Raw genomic sequence first — 22,051 nt, 5'->3', positions numbered from 1 at the left:
TTTTTAATTTTTTTAATTAATCGATTTTATTATATATAAATTTAATTAATTGGGGGGTCGGAAATCGCAATTAAAATCTTAATTTTTTAAAAATATTTAAAAATATACGTGTCGGTCATATTCACCCTACTTTAAACCCTTGTCCTCCCGAGACGTATGAGAATGTCCCGGGAAATCCGACTCCAGCTGTGTTCAAGGTCATCCAGCTGTGTAAACAATGACTCATCGGTGTTAAATTTCACAGAAAGGCGAGACAAAGGAAAATAAAATTTGAAGCTTTTTCTTCAAAATTAACGCATTTCTTTCGTTTTTTTCAGTTTTAAGTATTTTTTATTTATTTTTTATGCTTAATTACATCATAATTAAAATCACTCAGGCGTTAACAACAAGGCCTACGCTGCGCCGAGATTAATTTTCGTTTCTGATGTACCTTTTCAGCAGCAGCGCCCCATGTCCCACAACCATAGGTGAGAATAGGTACAAAGATGCTATCATAAATTGCTCCCATTGTCTTACCACCAAGTCCCCAAGTAGATCTCGCTACCTTAGCAAATGCATGCATAATGTACCCAGTATGCTTGGTAATATACTCAATATGACTGTTCCAAGATAACGTATGATCAAGAATTATACCTAGATACTTAAGTTCTCTCACAACTGCTATGTGCTTCCCGTCCATGCGAAGAGTTGGAACACGTGCGTACAGGTTTCTATGTCTCAGCTTACTGAAAACGATTGCCTTAGTTTTGTTAGCATTAAAACAAAGTTTATTAAGCACTCCCCAATCATAAATCATACTCAAGGCTCAATTACCATTAATTTCCAACTCTTTGCGAGACTTCCCTCTGAAGAGAACAAAAGCGTCATCTGCATAGGCAACTATGGCATCTTGACCGAAATGTTGACAAAGAAATCAATCAAAAAGTATAACCCAAAGTAAAGGTCCACACACTAAGCCTTGAGGGCACCCTCTCATAACATTACAATGGAAATAAAGGTGTCAAACAGAAAACGTTGCCATCCTGTTATTAAGATAATCATTGAAAAGCTGATAAATGTCACTGGAGCAATCAAAGATCCGAAGCTGGTGAAGGACCAAAGGCCACCAGGCAGAATCAAACGCTTTGCTAATATCCAAGCTAATGCCCAAAACATAGGTGTTAGTCTCTAAAAGGCGTCGTGTAGTTTCAACCACCATGTCAATAGCATCAGTAGTAGATTTATGATGTCTAAAACCATATTGGAAATTATTTAGCTTGGAAGAAGATTCAAGGTGCCATGAGAGTCGATTAGTCATCAACTTCTCCAAAATTTTACCAAGAATCAGCAAAAGAGAAATTGGTCTTGTATCATTAGAGGAAGACGATTTTGGTTTAGGGATTATTCACACCATTTTCCACAACTCAGGGAAAACCCCGAACTGCAAACATGTTATAAAGTCTAAATAATAGGAGAGGTATAATATTCAAGAGCATTTTTGCAATATTCACTGTCAGGCCATCAATGCCAGGCGCTCTGCCTATTTTTAAATCACGGAAAGTTTTATCTACTTCATTGTATGTAAAGGGGAGTTAGCAGAGGAGTATGGAAGGGATCTAGCAGCACGCAGATCCTGATGCCATGCAGAATTGTCCACCTCAGAATCATCTACGCAAAAAGTATCTAATAATTTTTCAACAGTATCGTATAGGGATGTAGAAGTAGTAGAATCAGTGTTAAAAGTCGTAAGGATAGTATTCTTCTTTAGTTTTCTTGTACACATTTTAGTAAGATAACCACAAGGGTTATTCGAAGCGCTAGAACAAAAAACCTTCCAAGACTGCAATTTAGTATTGAGAATACGATCTTTATAAATATACTGGTGTTGTAAGTATTCTTCACGCCTCCTTTCTCTTATTGTAGGATTGTGACAACGCTTGTATTTTCGGCATAAGTGATTATTAATTTTGCATAGTGTAGAAAGTTCTTCATTCCACCAGGGAACTAGCTTACGCTTGGGAATTGTCTTAGGAATGTAAATATCCCAAGCTGAGTTAATGTGTCTAATGCAGTGATCTATAGCAATCACAGCCTCCTCTCTGGTTTTAGGAAGATCAACAACGGAGTGAAGATATTCAGCAATTTCAGTCCAATTGGCATGAGAGGGATTAAATCGTGCCCGATAGGCCAAGGGTGAGCAATTAGTACGATTACGGACAGTAAAAGTAATATATTCATGATCAGAAAAGTTATGCGTGTTCAACACCTGCCAATCAGCAATAGAGGAGAAACAACAACTAGAGCAAATAGTAATGTCCACCCAAGAGAAATATCTATCATTGTTGAATGTAGGAGGAGAGTTAGGATCATTTACAATAAACAAACAATTCAATGCAAGAAACTCTTCAAACACTTCACCTCTACCATCTAGAGCAGCGTTTCTCAAAGTGGGCGATAACGCCCCCTTGTGGGAAGGCTCAAAGAGAATTGGGGGGCATTAAGGAAATATAGAGGGGCGATGGCAGACAAATTCTATATATGAAAATTTGACGGAATATATATAAAATGTTGACATTTTATATATTTTTTATTTTTTATTGAAGGTCACAACTTGAATATTTCTAACACATTGACTTTTATTTTAGCTCAGCGTTTCTCAAAGTAAGCAATAACGCCCCCTTCTGGCGCGATGAATAGATCTATGATAGAGGCAGGGTATTGAACGGTGACCAAAGGCAAAATTGGGGCTGATAAGAGGAAACATTGCGTTTAATGGTTTCCAGATGATGAGAACAATGTACAGTAAGGGCACAAAGTGTGAGATTCATAGAAAAGTTTTCCTAAGAATATTTCCAATCCTTTTCTCACACAAGAGAAAATGGGTTAGGGGGCATTGGGTATAACTTTATGGAACAAAGGGGGCGGTGGATCGAAAAAGTTTGAGAATCACTGATCTAGAGTGTCTCCACCCCATGCTGGAGAATGAGAATTTATATCTGCAGCAATGATAAAATTACAAGAGGGGTAGGATTCAATAATCTGTTGGAGATCAGTAAGAATTACATTAATGTTCTGAGGCCTTGGGCAGTAAATATTAATAATAATGTATTTCGTATAACCAATATACGTCTCAATGCAAACCATATGTTCAGAGCTATAAGAAGCCAAATGAAGAATAGGTATATTATTATGTGGAACAATAGTCACCGCCCATGGAGTGGAATTAGTGCCTTTTATAACAGAGCAATAAGCAGGGATGGAAGCAGGCTGATCTCGTATGCAATAAGGTTCTTGAACTAGGACTAAATCATAATTATGGATTTTGCTAGCTAAAAGAGAACTTGCAGCAATACTCCTATGAAGATTAATTTGCATAACAGAAATGCCATTTCTATGATTCTGACACATAATCAGTCCTACTAATCAAATTTGCCTCGACTCGTTGATACACTTGTGGCTACACGCCTGTTTATTTTTATTTTTATTATTATTATTAATCTGTATAGTTTTAGTTTAATTTAAATTCTAGAATTTTCCTTCCTTCCAATTTCTTTGTTCCTTTGTCTCGGACTTTGCAGAACTTGCCTCACCCCTAACCCATCAGGAGGTAGAGTTAGAACAATAGATGGCAACAAGGCTGGAGGGGGAAAGGAGAGATTCCAGAAGGATTCTTGGGCCGGACTCTGAGAGAGAAGGACGAACGGCAGTAGACTCCGAAATGGAAAGTCGGGAAGCGCTGCAGAAGGAGGCCATAAGAATCGGATCAGCAGAAGAATCCGATCATTGACTATAGAAAAGGAAGCCCCAAAACGGACCCGAATTGTTCTAAAAGGAGAACAGCTGCAGAAAGAAGCCGAGACGAGGAACGGTGGAGAACCAACAGAAAAATTGGGTACCCTCTGTCCTTTAGTTCTTCTTACTTCCCCTTCTACCTTTCCTATCTTTTAGTTTAAGTTTACGTGCACAAATAATTTGTCAGGAAGTAGTTATCAGAAAAGTAACTACTGGTCTATTGGCATATCTGATTGCTCGCGATTTTGGAAACATATGTAGGTAAACAGCGGGAATCCAAACTTATTCTGTATATATATTAATGTTAGCACGAAATTAAACTTGTTTAATTAGTAAAACGTGTCTGTGTTTTCCTGTCCGCGCTGTACATTTTCACACACTATACATGAAGAGTCTCTTGCATTGTGCGAATGGTTTTCCATGTGATTATGACTACAATTGATGCATACAGGTAACTCTCCAATATTAGGGCAATCTCTAAACATGTGATTCCCTGTGCAATGACTACAAGTCATTTTATTTTCTGAGCATTCTCTTGAAGTCTTCCTGTCATAATCACCGCCGGACTCTCGACAATCCTGACCTGAAGAGAAAGGAGACTACAATTACGGACCGCCGATCCAAGAGCGTTTTACCAATGCCCTATATGACTAGATCTGAAATCCATGAGTTAATCAATTAGCAAATTTCGATACTCTCTCTTTTGTTTCTTATCGCTCTCTCGATCATAGCTTAAGCTTAGACAATATTATGTCTTTAGAATTAGACCTTAGTTAGTTTTAGAGTCTTATTAGACGAATTATTCCCTTATTGTAACCTTTTTGATTTGTATTTGTTATATAAGTTTAGATAATTAAATACGTTATTTTTATATTTAATGCTGTGTCATCCTTGAGTACAGCCAGTATCTTGTTACAATCTCGCTATCCCTTCCCACTCACATTTTTGCCCTCCTGTAAAACCACCTCTGACAGAGCCACCAATAAGTGGGAGAGAAGCTTGATGCTCTACCCCCTCGGTTCTAATACTGCAAAATTTCAGAAATTTTTGACAGAAAGCACAGGAATTAAGCTTCAAAGAAGGTGAAAAAAATTGTGTGTCCCCTACACACTAACATCCATACATACAAAAAAGAAACCCGAATTTTTTTTACATTTCTCAAAATTTCAAGGTCCCAAGTCCAAAAATGTAAAAATTTTGGGTGTCATCTTTTGACCAATTGCCATACTTTTCCTCGTTATATATAATAGTCAGGAAAATAATTAACATACTGTTATATATAATAGTCAGGAAAATAATTAACTGCACTTCATGCCAAATGATGTAATGTGCTCATTCTCTTACAGCATTAAAAATTGCAAGTAGTTTTGATAGATTACAATCAGTACCACTGTTAGAGCTGAACAACTGGAGAACTTGTCCAGGACTCCACACCGAAAAAAGACCCCACCCTTAAGAAAATTAGTTTTTGATTTTTTTTTATGCTTGCCTTTTCACAGTAATTAGGATTAATGCTCCATAGGAAATACATTGAAGAGCAACAATTCTCTGCAGCACATTAAAGCATAGAGTAAATTTTATGATATAATTCTTTTTAATATTTTTCTTAATGTTTGTAATTTTCTTCAATTTTGTTTCTAAATTTTTTACTACTTTGTAATATTTTAAATTCTATAATCTATGTAATTTTATTATTTATTTAGTTTTTGAATAAAATTGTAGCAAACTTTTGAAATAGATTTTGTAACTTTCCAAACTTTAGAAATAAGTTATTGTTACAATTGAATAAATAATTACTTTTTGTTAAAGTATTAATGTATTGATCTTCAATATATTGTTTAATATTGCTCTTTCATATTTTAAAATAAAACGTGTTCATAATTCGTTATTAATTTTCAAATTTGTTCATTGAAATGTTATAAAATGAATTTTTTGCAACATGACAAACTTATGAAAAGTAGTTGTATACATATGTATTATATACACACTCCCTATTCCACATGCTAAATACAAATTATCAAAGAATGGAATGACAGTTAATACAACTATAACACTGGTCAATCAACAGCAAGTCTAAAGTTGAAGAAATCTGAAAGAAGTATACTAGCTATTAAATTAAGGTGAGTCTAAAGTGTTTTATAAAAATTCAACTATAGCTTGAAAATTAATTTTTCTAATTTTCCTATACTGCTTGATATTCTTCATCTCCAAATCTAGATTAATCAATGTTAGGATCAGACTGAGTGCTAAAAGGAGTAAAAGTGAAAAAAAAAAACATTATTATTATATTACCTTTTCCAATATAATATGAATCAGCAGTATTATCCTGACCAAATACATGAATGAATCTTAATCTTGCATTTTCAAGCATTAAATACATCTCATAATGTGGATAATTAGCTTCTGGAAGATTAGTTAATCCATGATACAATAGTAATCCATGAGGTTGTACAGTTCTGCAAAAAGTAAAAATATTAAATTAATTATAGTTTAAATATTGTTTATTCCAAAGATTCCTTATTTCTATTAATTTATGTCAAATATTTTTTTAAGAAAGTTTGATATTATAACTAAAAGATATTTTTGTTTATGATGGTTTTTTTATAATATTTTGAAAACTTGGAATAAAATAAATTTACTTAATTATGCAATTCGGATTCCTCATTTACAATAAATCAAACAGCCAAACTTCAGAATTTTATAAACTATTTTCATGCTAAAAGTATAATTAACAGTGTAAATTAGCCAACAACACTAATTTTCATGTATTTTAATAAACAGAATCAATTTTGAAATCTTAATAAAATTTCTAGTATAAGTATAATCAGAAAAAAATCTATAGAATAGTCGATGTCCTATGCATTTCACTCTTTTTTCCAGAAACTGCTAGAAAAAGAGTGAAAGATTTTGTGAAACTTAATCTTAGAATTAAATTTAATTTTTAATAAAGGAAAACAAAATATTGTGAATGCCATAAAATAACTTACTTAAAATGAAATTTAACTTCTCTAACACTAGTCAGTGGCCAGTCTGGTTGAACTCGAATGAAAGACTGAGACTGTGAAAAAGTAAAATCTTGACTAGATGAAGTAGCAGTGAATGTCAATTGTATCAAAAATGGTAGAAACAACAGGATGATGATGATATTGTACATGATAAAAATAATTATACCTAAAAATAATACATGAAATTTAATTATCAGTTTTTAATAAATAAATTTAATAAAATTGTATTAAAAAAATTGTAGATAATTTTTAAAATATTTATATTTTATCTTCATTTTAAAGGGATGATCAGAAAAAGAAAGTTCTTATTCAACAGCTATAGGGGTTGGTAGGTTTGCTCCATTTTGTGCCGCTGAAATAATTGGCTATGTCTCGGGCTATTCCAATATTATTTTTTTTGTTCTTATTGGTGTGCATATTTTAGCTAGCAACACTGGCATGACCACAGAAGGGAACTTAAGGGCACGCCAGGTTTTGAACAAAGCTTTCTTCCCTTGCACAGAGAGGAGTCAAGTGGTGAGGTTTGCTTGTTTGCGTGGTGGTTTTACTGACAACTGTGTGTTGTGTGTGTATAGGGGACGAAATTGGAATCCATTTCCATCAGGAACATTAATTGTAGGTCTGTTAATCGGATGTGATAAAACAATTGACTGACTTGTGAACAACATCCCAAGCCAATTATATATTGGTGTGTTTGTGTGATATTCTCTTTTTATGTTTAACTTTGTGACAAACTGTAGTGCAGTGTGTTGCATTTTTGTTATTGAGAACTCTAATACTACATTTGCACACAATCCATGACTCACTTCAATCCAATTTATCCACAATCCCAATTGTAACTGTCACCAGTCGAATGCCTAACTGTTCGCACAGGCAGTATGCTTGAGAAGAACATGGCTATTATACATGATGATAAAACTGACATAACTATGTGGTAAGTCACAAACACCAACAAACAAAATGAAAGTTTTGATTAGAAATAAATATTTTTTCTTGCCATATATCTAATAATAGACAGATGCCATCTTCTCTCCAAATATATTTTTATTTCTCTGTTGATAGCCCAACACGTGTTCTGCAACCATCTTGTATTTTCTTGTGCACGTGGGATCGTGGGATCTCACTTATGACTGGATCTAGTTTCAAGAACTCTCAAGTCAATCACGATTGAACCTCATTTCAGTCAAAATTGAAATTGTGGAGAGAGGTCACACTACGACATAGTCACCGACCTTGATCACAATCTAGATTGAAATGCTCAGTATGAACGGGGTATAAGTGTGTGCAGAACTGTATTTTGTAAACTTTCTCTGTGTATATGTGTATATATATTGTTTCTACATAAATTTAATAGTAAATATTCTCATTTTTGTTGTATTCCATACCACATGGGGACCACACTACCTATTTCTACACAATACCACATTAAGGCACATTGTGAATTCCATAATTTAGAAAAAATTGCTGCTGTCATAAGGCAATTGTCCCATCAAAAATCAAGTTAAAGACTTTCATCCAACTGAAATCATCATCCTTACAAGAACTTTTCAGTGTATAATTACTTAGAAGTGGACAGATGTGAAAATTGCATAGAAAGATATCTGGATTATATGGCAAGTACTTCAGGATCTCGCAGTGCCCAACTTCTGCTCGATGATATTAGTAGCATGAAGATGCACATTGTTGTGCACCATATAATTTACTCATTTATGAGGTCACTAAGATGTTTTTCCTTAATTTCATATCACAATTACTTAAGTATATCACAGCAACATGTTCCAATGATGATGACACCTAACTCCTTGAAGTCCAGAAGCAATGGGCCACAGTAATTGAAGAGGAGTCACTGACATCTTCCCAGTATAATACTTGGACTTTGAACTTCTTTGGATGTGGTGAAGACAGATGATATTGCATGGTTGTCAACTTGAAATCTGGTTCCCAGTATTAGCAACAGATTTTGTCACTAGCAACAATCTACTCTAAGAATGCATTTCCCTAAATGTTGAAACACATCAAATATTGGAAACTCAGAGCCATTAAGAGGGAGAGCTGAAAACTTTTTCCAGGGGCCAGAGAAAACTTAGGGGCCTGTAGTGATTCTACCTCTATAAAATTAACTTATTTTTACTAACAGAAAATAAAATCTTTAAGACTGTTAATAAAGAAACATTATATGTATTTCATTTGTTCATAAAACAAAAAAGCTAGAGTCCCACTAAGAAGCTAAGGGGCTTGCTAGATAGCAAAAGGGTCTGCTCTACCATTGAGACTCATACAAGCTCTTGACTACCTTTGGAGACTAGCTGCCATATAATATGTACAGCACAGTACAGGTAACCCCCGTATAACACGGCACTTCTATAGCACGGATTCGCTCTAACACGGTTCGAGAATTGGTACCATCCCCCGTATAACACGGTACTTTTATAGCACGGATTCACTCTGACACGGTTCGAGAATTGGGTAAAACCCTCGAACAACAGGAAATGTAATAAATTTTTACATACTTAAGTAATAATAGTTCACGAAAATTATTATTTTTGTGAACTATTAGTACTGAAGTACGTAAATTTTCTCTTCTCGCCTTCTGTCGATACACGTGGTCCTTCTCGAAACTTTTTCAATGTTGCCAGATCGCGACGCTTCTGCTTCTGATGTTGCCGAATGTTTTTCCCTTATTCCATACTTGCTTTATTTTTCATAAGTGCTTAGCACCATATAAGGAAATTTATAAAGATCTTTTAACTAGAAGCAAGCAATCTAAAATTACATACATTTTGCAAAAGGTAAAGCATGGATCTGAAGATAATGCAGAAAAATGCTCAGAGGATAAGGATAACTTGCCAAAAAGAAAACGCTCTCGGTTAATTAATAATGTTTTTAGTTATGACAAAGAAAACATTGTTTAATTTATATTAATATGTATCACTTTAAAAAATTTTAATGAAGATATTTATCTTAATTATGAAAATATACTAGCATGTTTTTTAATTTTTGGAACCTAACCCTCCTTTTCGTATTAGTTCTTTGTTTCGTATAACACGGATTCGCATAACACGGCAATTTTTTGGAACGTAACTACCGTGTTATACGGGGGTTACCTGTACATCTGATTGCTATTTAGTGCTTGGGGAATCTATTCGCAATACTTTGGCAGTGCACCTTATTTTGGTTAATATTTAGAACATAGTATTCTTTCTTCAATCTTTTCTGTCCTTTCACATTTAACTCCTACCTTCAGACTCTCTCTTTGTCTGTTTCTTCCTGGAGTTGGACCTCCTTTACGGAAGAACTGGTTTAACTGGTGGTTGAGTAGGACCCAAGGAAAAAAGTAAGGCTCAAAGTAACTTGATCATCTACAGAGATGACAGAGACAAAACCTTTCTCACTTGTTTCTAGCCGTATATACATGAGTACGAACGTTTTTGGCCTTCTTCAGGTACACTGAGGTCTGTTAGAGCGTCGGTTGGTAGAAATTCAAACGATGTCAATTTTTACATAGGTATCAGTAAACATTACTGATACCTATGATCAGTAAACAATTTTTACTGATCAGTAAACTGATTTACATTACTGATCAGTAAACAATTTTTACATAGGCATCAGTAAACTTACCAGTGACATCATCGTTGATGATAAGGTTTAGACAATACTGAGGGTGTTAAATTTTTTCTTTTGGTAAAAATAAAAGGTATGTGGGTAGTTCATGACGGGATAATCGCTAAAGTTGGGAAAAAAATTGGAAAATAAACATGCTAAGTAAAGATGCACTAGAGACTGTGACAGGCTTGCCTATCAAGATAGGGATAATGTCATAGTTGATAACGGAGCATAGGTGATGTTGTCGTCATTAAATAACTAATGATATAATAAGAAAAGGCATGCGAACAACCAAAGATGGGAAAGGTGCTACGCTTGGAAAGCAGAACTGGAAAAAAAATGCGACAAGTAAAAAAGCACTAATGGTTGCAAGAGGTGAAGGTGGGTTGGTCTATTTAGTTTAGGGGGTTATCGAAGAGTGATTTCCATGCGGAGGAAAGCAAATCTGCATCTCTGCTGTTGATATAACTCTCTTTGAGGGAATGCGCAAATATTTCAATGGATTCAACTGTTCTAAGCTTGCTATTGTCATGCATAGGAATAATAATCTTCACCTCTTCCCATTTGGTCGTTATACTAGGTTCACTTGCAAACTGGGCTAGGGTAGAAGTGAACTTTTTATTGTATGTGTTGTATTTGTGTTCAGCCTCCTTTTCCTCCTTTTAAGCGATCTATTGGTTGAGCCAATGTATGTTAATTTTTTGCATGGGTTGGATCTGCTGTCTTCTACAGAGAGGAAGTTGGAAAGGATGGTTTTGGTCTGTCTCTCATAGTAATATCCAGGACTCTAAGTGTTAGAGAAAAGGAAAAGAATGATGGGATCCTGGAGAATCAGCCTGAAGAAAAAGAAACAAGACAGGTGTAGTGCTACTGCACTACACCTGTCTTGTTTCTTTTTCTTCAGGATGATTTTGTCTTGTTTTTTTGTCTTGTTTCTTCAACTAGTATTCATTGTTTGAATCATGATGATTAACAATCCTGGGAATGGAAGTGTTATTTCTGGGGAGGAAATATAGATCTCTCTCACAAAACAATAGTGTTATGTATGTAAACTGCCAGGGGATGACCGCTACCGGGAATTGCCCCTTGACCTACTTAGGTCACCCCACACCTCCGACCTTGTGTGTGTTCTTTGTCTCAACGAGCTGTCTTTAGTTGTTTGTAACCGCTAGACCTGGACACGACGATACGTTGTTCACTCATAGTTACGTTTATGTTAATAAAGCTAGTTATATATGTTTACGAGTTATCGTTATTTTCACGAACATAACAATTGGTGACGAGGATGGGATTGGCAACGAATTGGCGAGAAGAATACAATTGGCAACAAGGACAAAAAGGATAAAATGAGTGAACTCACAGAATTAATTTCAACGCTAAATGTGTTCGTCAAGAAATTACAGAGTCAATCAGTGGAGACGCAACCAGAACTATCAGTTCAACGAGTCCTCCAAACGCAAGCCCTAACCTTCGAAACTTATGACGAAACGTTCGAGACCTTTGAAAATTATTCCCAACGACTGGATAACTTTTTCAAAATCAAAGGACTGACCGGAACAGACACCATTACTGAAGAAGCTAAGGTAATGATATTAATCAATTGTCTTGGACTGAAACATTATCAGCTACTGACCAACCTAACAGCACCAGAAATACCCTTGAAGCGAACCTTTGCTGAATTAATGAAGTTACTACAAAATCACCTAACACCCAAACGAAATATCCTAACAGAACAGCACAAATTCTTGTCCAGAGAACAACATAATGGTGAGTCCATCTCAAATTACGTGACTTCGTTAAAACAACTCTCAAAAAGCGCAGATTTCAAGTCTAGTTGTAACAATGCGGACTGTATAAAATCCGTCATAGATCTAATGTTAAGAGTACAATTCATACGTGGCTTACGAGATTCCGACATCCGTGAGAAAATTTTACAACAAACCGACCTAACCTTCGAACAGACGCTAGAAATTGCATTAGCCATAGAAGCTTCTAAAATAGAAAACGACAAAGTATATAAAAGTAACCACTTTGTTCATAAAATTACCAAAAATACTCAAACAAAACGACGCTCACATCCTCAAACACAACCGTCAAATCGTAACAGGAGCCGAATAGAAAGTCACAGCGGAGAGCCACTTAACCTCCACGAACTCCATTTAGAAGGACTATGCCTACATTGCGAAAAAAACAACCATAAATCAACAAACTGTAGAGTCAAAGACCGGCTGAAATGTGAACGATGTCATAAAAAAAGCCACACAGGAAAAGTTTGCATATCATCCCTAAGGAAACAAACGTCAACAATCAACAGGAATCATAATGTCCACAATATTAATCACGAACACGTAATTGACTTTGATATAAACAGTGTTCTAGATGTATTTGTTAATATAACGGGAACTGATGACAGACTCCTCACAGAAATCTATGTTAATGGCACAAAAGTTCATTTTGAATGTGACACTGGCAGTCACATCACTATCATCAGTATCGACGAATTCAATCGTTTACAATTAAACGCACCCATAGCGAAAACGGAAGTGACCTTTCGAAGTTACACAGGTGATATTTTCAAACCCTTAGGAGTAGCAAAAGTAAAAACTAAACATGGTGGCAACTACAGTATAGAGGACTTGTATGTCGTTCCCTTTCAAAAAAATGCAATAGTAGGAAGAGATTGGATCTGGAGTTTAAAGATTGACATCAATGAACTCAGCCATACAACTATGGTCAACAACATTTCGTCAACAAAAGTAGAAACAGGGAAAGAAGCCCTAACAGAAGACCATGATGATACTTATCATGACACTGTTGTAAAACATATCTCAACCGGAACTATCACGGCCAAAGACATTCGAAGAGAATCGTCAATTGACAAGGAACACAGATCAAAACGACATTGTCAATGGCCATATGTACGACCCAGAAATATCCACATACAACGGCATTCTGTTTAGAGGACACCGCGTAATCGTCCCAAGAAGTTTACAGCCAGCAGTACTACAAGAGCTACACTCTACACACATAGGAATCGTTCGAATGAAGGCCCTAGCCCGAAACTACTGTTACTGACGTAATATCGACTCTGATATCGAGAATACGGTTAAAAGTTGCAAAGAATGCTGTGACATTAATAAAAACCCAACAAAAGCTCCAATACACAAATGGGAAACACCTACAAGAAACTGGCAATGCATACACATCGATTACATAGAACCATTTATAAATCATTATTTCTTCATTGTCGTTGATGCCAAATCGAAGTGGCCGGAAATATTCTATACAAATCAGATACATCAATCACAATTCACTTCCTACATGAAGTCTTTGCTTGATTTGGTCTACCTGAGATCTTAGTAAGTGATAATGCAAGCATTTTTAAGTCACAAGAATTTCAAAAGTTTTGTTCAAGAAACGGAATCCGTCAAAGTCTAATAGCACCGGGACACCCAGCCACAAATGGCCAGGCTGAAAGATACTGCCACACCTTAAAAACACACCTTAAATGTATGAAGCATGAAACTGGTACCTTACATCAGAAGCTTCATGAACTATTATTCCGATATAGAGCGACTCCCTTATCTAACGGGAAAAGTCCAGCAGAAAACCTATTAGGACATACAATAAAAACAAAATTAGATTTGCTCAAACCCCAGGCACAAGCTTCCGAAAGGAACATAACTGAACAACCGAAATTCTACAAATTTTATCATGTGGGAGATCATGTACAATCCCGAAATTACACAACTTCCGGTCCTTGGAAATATGGTATCATAGCTGAACGACTAGGTCATGTACACTACTTAATTGAACTCGACAATGGATACGTAATAAAAAGGCATTATGATCAACTACGTCTGTGTGAAACTAACAAACAGACAAATCCCATCCAGATAGGATTCGACTTCAACAAAAAGAAAATTGACAAGTGCAACGACACAGTAAACAATAGGGACTCATCCTCAGCTAGCGCTACTACACACCCTAGCACAATTAGCTACGACGAAGGAACTGTAACGANAAGAAAATTGACAAGTGCAACGACACAGTAAACAATAGGGACTCATCCTCAGCTAGCGCTACTACACACCCTAGCACAATTAGCTACGACGAAGGAACTGTAACGACATTATGCAACAAAAAGGAGACAATGACAAAAACAACTTCCGACCAGCCCCCAGAGAAAGAGGGAGAATCTAGCCGAACGATAACAAATGGAAATGAGTCGGAACCTTGAAGGTCAACACGAATACGGAAACCAGTACAACGCCTAAATCTCTAAACGAACAAATTTAAATAACATTTTATTAAGTGTGGGAGAATTGTTATGTATGTAAACTGCCAGGGGATGACCGCTACCGGGAATTGCCCCTTGACCTACTTAGGTCACCCCACACCTCCAACCTCATGTGTGTTCTTTGTCTCAACGAGCTGTCTTTAGTTGTTTGTAACCCCTAGACCTGGACACGACGATACGTTGTTCACTCATAGTTACGTTTATGTTAATAAAGCTAGTTATATAAGTTTACGAGTTATCGTTATTTTCATGAACATAACAAATAGATACATTCCAAAAAAGTGCCGTATTATGCAAATTTGTGCTATACAAAACAAAGGAGTAATGAAAAATATATGGTTACATTCCAGAAATTAACAAAAGAATACAACTCTTTTTCATTACTAAGAGAAATATGTTCATTAAAACAATCAATACTTTATTTCCAATTAACAATTAACTAACAAGCACAATTAAAAGTACTGTTAATATTAATTTTAGTTAAACAAGGTTTTTTTTTTAATACTCTTTCTGCTCTGTGGGCACTAAGAGGGCCTCTTATAGCAGGGTTATTATGAGTTTGGCCAGACTCACAATGGGGGCGACCAGGTGGTGAGGGACGGGGCCCAACATCCGAACAGACCAACCCCCAAAAAATTCCTGAAAATTCCTTGACTCGTCTGGTTTCAATCCTGGGTCCCCCAGAGCGGTAGGCTGTAAAATATTTATATGACTATTTAATATATAATATAACCTATGGATTATTGTTTGAAATACAATTTAAAAAGGATATAAGTTATGCAGTAAGGCAGATAATACTATAATTTACAAACTCATGCCTACAGAACAATGGCTGTCCCCAGTAGGCAAAGGGAATATGATGGCATGGGTTTTTATTTTTATTCTTGTGGTTTAGTGCAGGGTATAGAGATTGCATGTTATATGCACAAAAATATGGTACTGAAAATTTATGATATTCAAATGTAAACTTCAAACTATAGTAAACTTCTAATGCTTTAAAAAAGATGATAATCCTGGGTGATGAGGTTTATGCAAATATTTATTCAAACTATAGATACATAATATAAATTGGATTGCTGTATATTAGATATCTATGTAAAATGTACTTGGATTACAGAGACATTTTACATAGATATCTATAGATACATATTATAATTTGCTGAATATAAATACACATAATTTTTAAAAAAGAGATTATAACAGTTTTTGTAAAATACAAAATACTTTTTGGTTGGATAGGACTGATTTTCTGTATTCTTTGGTCAGCACTGCCATAAAGTAATAAATAAATAAGATCTAACCAAAGAATAACAAACAGAATAAACAGTATCAATCATAAGAATGCTAACACCTTGCCTAAATTCATGTACTCACTGAGGCAGACCTGTGATATTAGGTCAAAAACATTTTAAAAATTTAAAAAAAAAAAAAAACATTTATTAAATTTAATACTAGAGTTATAAAGTGCTCTGTTTATTTTGTTTCTTATTCTCTGGTTAGGTCTTGTTTATTTATTACTTTATGGCAACATTGACCAAATATATAAAATTAGTCCTATACAACCAAAAACTATTTTGTACCAATTATAGGGATGCTGACACCTTGCCTAAGTATTTGTAAACTTTAAACATTTTTAAAATAATTCAATTTACGAAATGAATTTCATATATATAAAGATCGTTTTATGCAAGTGTAGCCTAAAGATGTATTAAAAAAAGCAAAAAACATTATATATAATTTTACATTGAATTTTAAAGCTTTTTGAAACTTTTATTTAAACCAGTGTTTTTGCAAGTGATGCGCCAAAAACTTAAAATGCCACAATATTTCAAACAATCATTTCAAAGTAAAGTTTTGTGTAATTTTCATTATAATATTTGTAGTGCTAATTCATATGTAACTACCTTACAATACAGTATCAGGCTACATACAAACATACATACATATGTAGCACTTCGTGACTATTTCCTTTTTTTTCGTTTCGGGTTTCTTTTTTTTTCGCCCCTTTCGTTTTATTTCACGTTACCACTCTTCCATGGGTAACTGTGTATCGGCAGCCAGATTGGCTGGTCGAGGATCACGTGCGGTATTTCCGGTTTACAAGATATATAAGGGGTGACCCACGTTGTGTAGTGAATTTTCGTTCCTGGGATGCCTGGCTCGACCGAAGTGGAAGAAAGAAGAGGATTGGCGTCGGAGTGCTGAAGAGAGAACAAAGAAAAGGATTGGTGTCGAAATAGGAACTGTGCGGTCATAGACTCTAACTCCCTCATATAACGGAAGATTGAAGGAAGACTCGTCAGCACGGAGTGTTTCTTCGAGTGTTTTGTTCACGACCAAGTTTTTTTTCTTTTGTCGTGAGTAGTGCTTAGTTAATTTCTTTGTTACGCGCCGTTCTTGCCCCGCTTCGCCACATGCTGTGAGCCTCATTGTTAAGGGAGGTAAAGGAACGAGGTAAACGTTTGTATTCGTTGTTTTGATTCGGATGTTTTATTGTGACATTGATTCGCGATTCATGTAAATATCTCGATTGGGATTGACGAATTTTAATTAAAAAGGAATTGACTGTTGTGAGCTGACTTGTCCGTGTATCCTTTTGTTCGACCCTGCAGACTCTGCTCAACAGGGGATCTTTACACATACATAAAAGACCTCAGCCCTACATGAAGTGTTCAGCTGGCAGAAAAGAGGGAAAAGGAAAGGGGAGGAAAGAAGGAGGAAGAGGATATAGACAGTAGAGAAAATTAGGATCCCTCTGAATGTCGTACATATGGCTACAGTATCCTCTATGTTTGATGTTGGCGTGCAGTTTTTATGCTGCAAGGCTGTAGTCCTCAAAGGGTCTAAAAGTAAACTTGAGTGTAGTGAACATCAATAATTGAGTGCTGCCACAAATAGCTAAGTGTAGAAGTTAGTTACCAAGTGGCTGTTAGTAGAAAGACTTTTATATCTATTTAATACTAATAAACTGAATGTCAGCATGAATCTTAATACTAAATAACAGATAGACAGACAACATGAAAAGCAAACGAACACAATGACAAACTAGATGAGACGAACGGACTGACAGAAGACAAACGGGCAAGACCCCAATTTTTTTATTTATTTTTATCATTTTTTTAAATGTATTTATTTTTTTTAAACATTAGCTTACTAACTAAACTAACCTACCATAACCTAGGACGAATCTAACCAGACAACTAATGCTAACAAAACCTAATCTATTATAACCTAACTGAAAACCAAGCTAAGAGTTCCTAATCTAACTTACAATTAGGACTAACCGAATTTAGACTGAGAGAAGACAAAAAATAAAAATTAAAATACAAAGTTAAAAGGCAGCTATATACTGACAGTTGAAACAAAGCAAGGAAAAGCTAATTGCCATCTGCACCCCAGGATAGAGTGCTCTCAAGAGCCCCACTAAGGAATATGAATGCGAGTAGATGATGGAACATTGTACACATGTGAATAAGTTGGTGCAGATTGCAAGGCCAGTTGTACCCTTCAAGAATAGCAGCTCACATTAAACTATCCCTAATCTGATTGTACCTATTGCAGCAAAAAACTAAGTGAAGTGGTGTTTGGTCCTACTAAATACCACAATTGCATTGTGGATTGTCCCCAAGGTTAAATCCATGCAAGTATTGCTTAAAGTTACCATGTCCTGTAAGTAGCTGAGTCAGGGTGTATCTAGGTAAAAGTGGCAAAGAATCACAGCAGTGTCAACCTTAGGGATGAAAGTGTAGGTGAGCCTACCAGTGGTGTCACGGTCCCAGCTGTCTTGCCAGAGAATGATTTGCTTCTTGATGTGATTGTTGATGTACGAGGTAGGAATATAACTGAAAGTACTAGTGACTGAAGATTTTGCAGCTTATTTGACAAGATGGTCAGTGGTCTTGTTGCCAAGAACCCCTGCATGACCTGGGATCCCATAGGAAATTATTCTAATGTTGTTGTCTAAGTGTCTGAGAATGTGGTGTATGAGATAGACGAGTTTTAAGCAGCTATCAGACTTTGCAATCCTGTGTAAAGTACCCTATAGTGTAAGTAGTGTCTTTTGTCCTTCCTATGCCTGATGTGAATTAAACTCATATAAATAGCTAAAGTTTCCGCCTGTGCTATTGAGCAGTGTGAACCTAGATGAAAGCATGCGTTGTGAAGCTTGCGGCTTATGTTGGAGTAAACTACAAAAGCAGCACCCACATCATCACCCATCTCGAAACCATCAGTGTAAATCCTAAACCTGGGATGATCACCTGGATCTTCAAAGTAAACATCAGGGACAAGCTGGTGGGAGGGGTGGTAATCGTAAGTCGGTAAGGTATTTTTGTCGATGCTGAATTTTTGATATCAATCAAGTTCAAACTGGGGGAGGGAATCTTACCTACTCTAATCATTTTGTCAAAATCTGAGTCACTATAATCTCACCAGGGTAAGACGATGAGATTTTCCTGCCAAATAATGTGTTTAATTTCTAAGTTGATAGGGGTCAGACCTGACATTACCAAAAGGGCACTAGTGAGTGCAGTCCTATAAGCCTTACAAATACAGAGAGATGCAATCTTTTGAACAGATAACAGTTTTTTATGGTTATGGACTTTGGCAGCTATGTTGCCCAGACCTGAATGGCATAGAGGAGTGCTTGCTGAATTGCACCCCTGTAAATAAGTTTAGTAGCATTAGGGCCTAGGCCCCAAGTGTTCCTAGCAATACTAATAAGGATGTTGGCTGTCTTTTTAGCTTTGTCCGTGATGTATTTGATATGGGATGTGTATTTGATATGTGGCACATTCCTACCTACTATCATGCTTTTGTACTTATCTGTGTTAATGGGTTGCCTATGCTTAATATCCACTGTGAATGTTATTGAGAATGTCGTTGCATATGTCCTGTAAGCATTCACTGTTCCTGTGTGAAGCCAGGATAATTGTGTCATCTGCATAGCCCTGTATGCAGCAGCCAGGAGGCAGGGTGTCGTTTAAGTGCATAAAAAAGTTATAGGCATATACATCCATAAATTTTTCTGTTTTCCATCAAATGTTTTCTACAATTTCTGTTACTCACCTGATGAAGAACATTATGATGGTTCAAAAACGTTTGTGAGAGCTTTTTCTTTTTATTTAATGTTGCACTGTAAAAGGTTTGTGGATGTATATTTCTATATTTTCATGGTGTTGTGATAAAGTAGAGTTATAGGCTATGTTCCAAAGACCAGGAGCAGACCTGAATCCCTGCAGACAGCCTAAAGTGATGGGTATGACAATGTTATTTTGTGTTGTACAAACACCTGCACTCCTGTTGCTAAGATAGGACTGACGAAGTTTGTAAAGATTTTGAGGGCAGTGATGAGCATGTAATGTGTGCAGGATAGAAGGCCACCAGGCATGACCAAAGGCAACTCTAAAGTCAATAGTGATAATTGTGGTATGCTGATTGTTTTGTTTAGCCTGGAGGATGTAGTTAACAATATGATGGATGGCATCTACTGTACCTTTGTTTTTAGAGAAGCCGAACTGATTCTGATGCAGGGCTCTACATTTACATAGATGCCATGTGATCCTATTAATCATTAGACCATCTAACACTTTTCCCAGAGTTGGGAGAAGACAGATTGGTCAGTATTTTTTGTAAGTGTTATTGCTGGTGGGTTTGAGAATCAATTTGACACTAGCCTTTTTCCACTGAATAGGAAAAAGGCCAGTGTTCAAGCAGATATTAAAAAGAATAACAAATGCTGTAGGAATGGCCTCAAACAGGTGTTTTATCATCCTAATGGTTATGATGTCAAGACCTGGGACTTTGTTAACTGTGAGCAAACAGATGGCATTCAAAACGTCAATGTAAGTGAAGTTGTGGTCATTGTCTGTATTAGGTGGAGTGAGTGTAGAACTCTGGATGACCACTTGTGTATTGTCATCGTGCTGTGGGCCATCCGAAAGGTAAAGACTGGTGAGGATGTGTGTGATAGTTTCTTCCGTGTTGTTGGTTTAGCAACCATCGGAGAACTGGATAGTGGAGGGGGTTTGAAGTTGACATTTCTCCTTACAAGCTAAGTAGTACAGTTCAGACCAGGGAGCGACTGCAAGTGTTGGTACAGAAATCCTTCCAACTATTAGTCCTTGTTTTGTTTATAACGGTTTTGTAAGCATTGTGTTCATGCCTGTACTGATCTCTAAGTGTGACTTTAATGTCCGGATCCTGTTCATTCCTAAATTGCATCCTTAATCTCTTAAATACTTTTTTCTTGTTTTCTAGCTCAGTGGTCTACCAAAGAACCTTTTTGTGTTTACAATGTTTTAAGCTCTGAGGCAATAATGTAAGAGTTAGTGATCATATTTGTAAGCCTGGTAACAAGATTGTCTAATGTGTTTTGAGTATAGTGACTTTGATGAGGGGTACCAGCCCAAATGTTATTGAAGATGTCACAGAATAATTGCCAGTTAGTGCGAATATAGTGAAAACTATGATTATTAGTATTACTAGTAGTGTTCAGTTGCGTGAAGACCTAAGGTCACTAGCAGAAAATATGTCGATGGTGTAACAGTGGTCGACTCTAGGGATGATGTGACTATTTTCTAAGATTAGGTCAATCCAACTTCCCCCGTGATACAGGAGTAGGTTGAAAGGGTGCTGGTATTCAAGTGAGTAAGATTGTGTTGGGCTATTGTTTTGTTAACTACATTTCCCCTAGGGTCATCTTTTGGACTATGCCAGGTTGCAGACTTAGCATTGAAGCCACCTCCTATTAGGATAGGCTTATCTTTTATTTTTTTTTATGTTTGTATGAGTTCAGGAGGTGATGAATGTCTTCAATGGCCATCTCAATGTTTGTGGTATCTGGAATGTAGACAGAACATATGTAAAGGTGAGTGTTATTGTCTGTACACAGACAGTGGTAATGTATTCTGTGGTGCGTTGGAAGACAAGGCAGGCAGTAATGTTTTTGTTCCTGAAGAGAATACCAACCTTGATGCGATAGCCAGGGTCCTGAGCTGAATAGACTTTCCAGTCATTGAACTTGACTATCATGTTGTTAACAGTGTATTGTTCTTGGATCATGATGAATGTCTGTACATTGGAAGTGTGAATGAGGAGAAAGCAGGCAGCTTTGCATTTCTTTGCATTAATCTGTATGAGTTTATAGCTGCCTGTGTTCATATTGTGAAGGGGTGTATTATTCATAGCTGACCCTACTGGCAGCATGTGTTTTCATGCGTTTGGTTATGGGGCACTGTTGAGAGAATGTGTTATGCGCAGTCTTATGTTTGCTCCCTTCTGGTAGTATGTTATTGGCCTTTGCACAATTAACACAGCACAGTTCCTGACTGTGGACGTGGCAAACCTTGTAGCTGTGGTTGCCCATGCAGTG

The 22,051-nt window shown here is 36.3% G+C and overlaps 1 protein-coding gene across 1 annotated transcript in view; it reads right to left on the bottom strand.

The window, feature by feature from the left end:
* Window positions 1–22,051, bottom strand: part of LOC111636995 (neurexin-1a-like) — a 76,362-nt gene that overhangs the window by 35,540 nt on the left and 18,771 nt on the right. Inside the window, exons 2-3 of the mRNA XM_023382399.1 lie at window positions 6,759–6,942; window positions 6,064–6,227 (exon numbers count right to left, since the gene is read on the bottom strand). Coding sequence (XP_023238167.1) covers window positions 6,064–6,227; window positions 6,759–6,925 — 331 coding nt within the window. The 5' untranslated portion in view covers window positions 6,926–6,942. The remainder of the gene's footprint in view (window positions 1–6,063; window positions 6,228–6,758; window positions 6,943–22,051) is intronic.

The sequence above is a fragment of the Centruroides sculpturatus genome, unplaced genomic scaffold, assembly GCF_000671375.1.
Source record: "Centruroides sculpturatus isolate CEXI.00-Female unplaced genomic scaffold, Cexi_2.0 scaffold610, whole genome shotgun sequence".
Lineage (NCBI taxonomy): Eukaryota > Metazoa > Arthropoda > Arachnida > Scorpiones > Buthidae > Centruroides > Centruroides sculpturatus.
The sequence above is the reverse complement of the archived record's forward strand: the minus strand, read 5'-3'. Positions and strand labels throughout refer to the sequence as shown.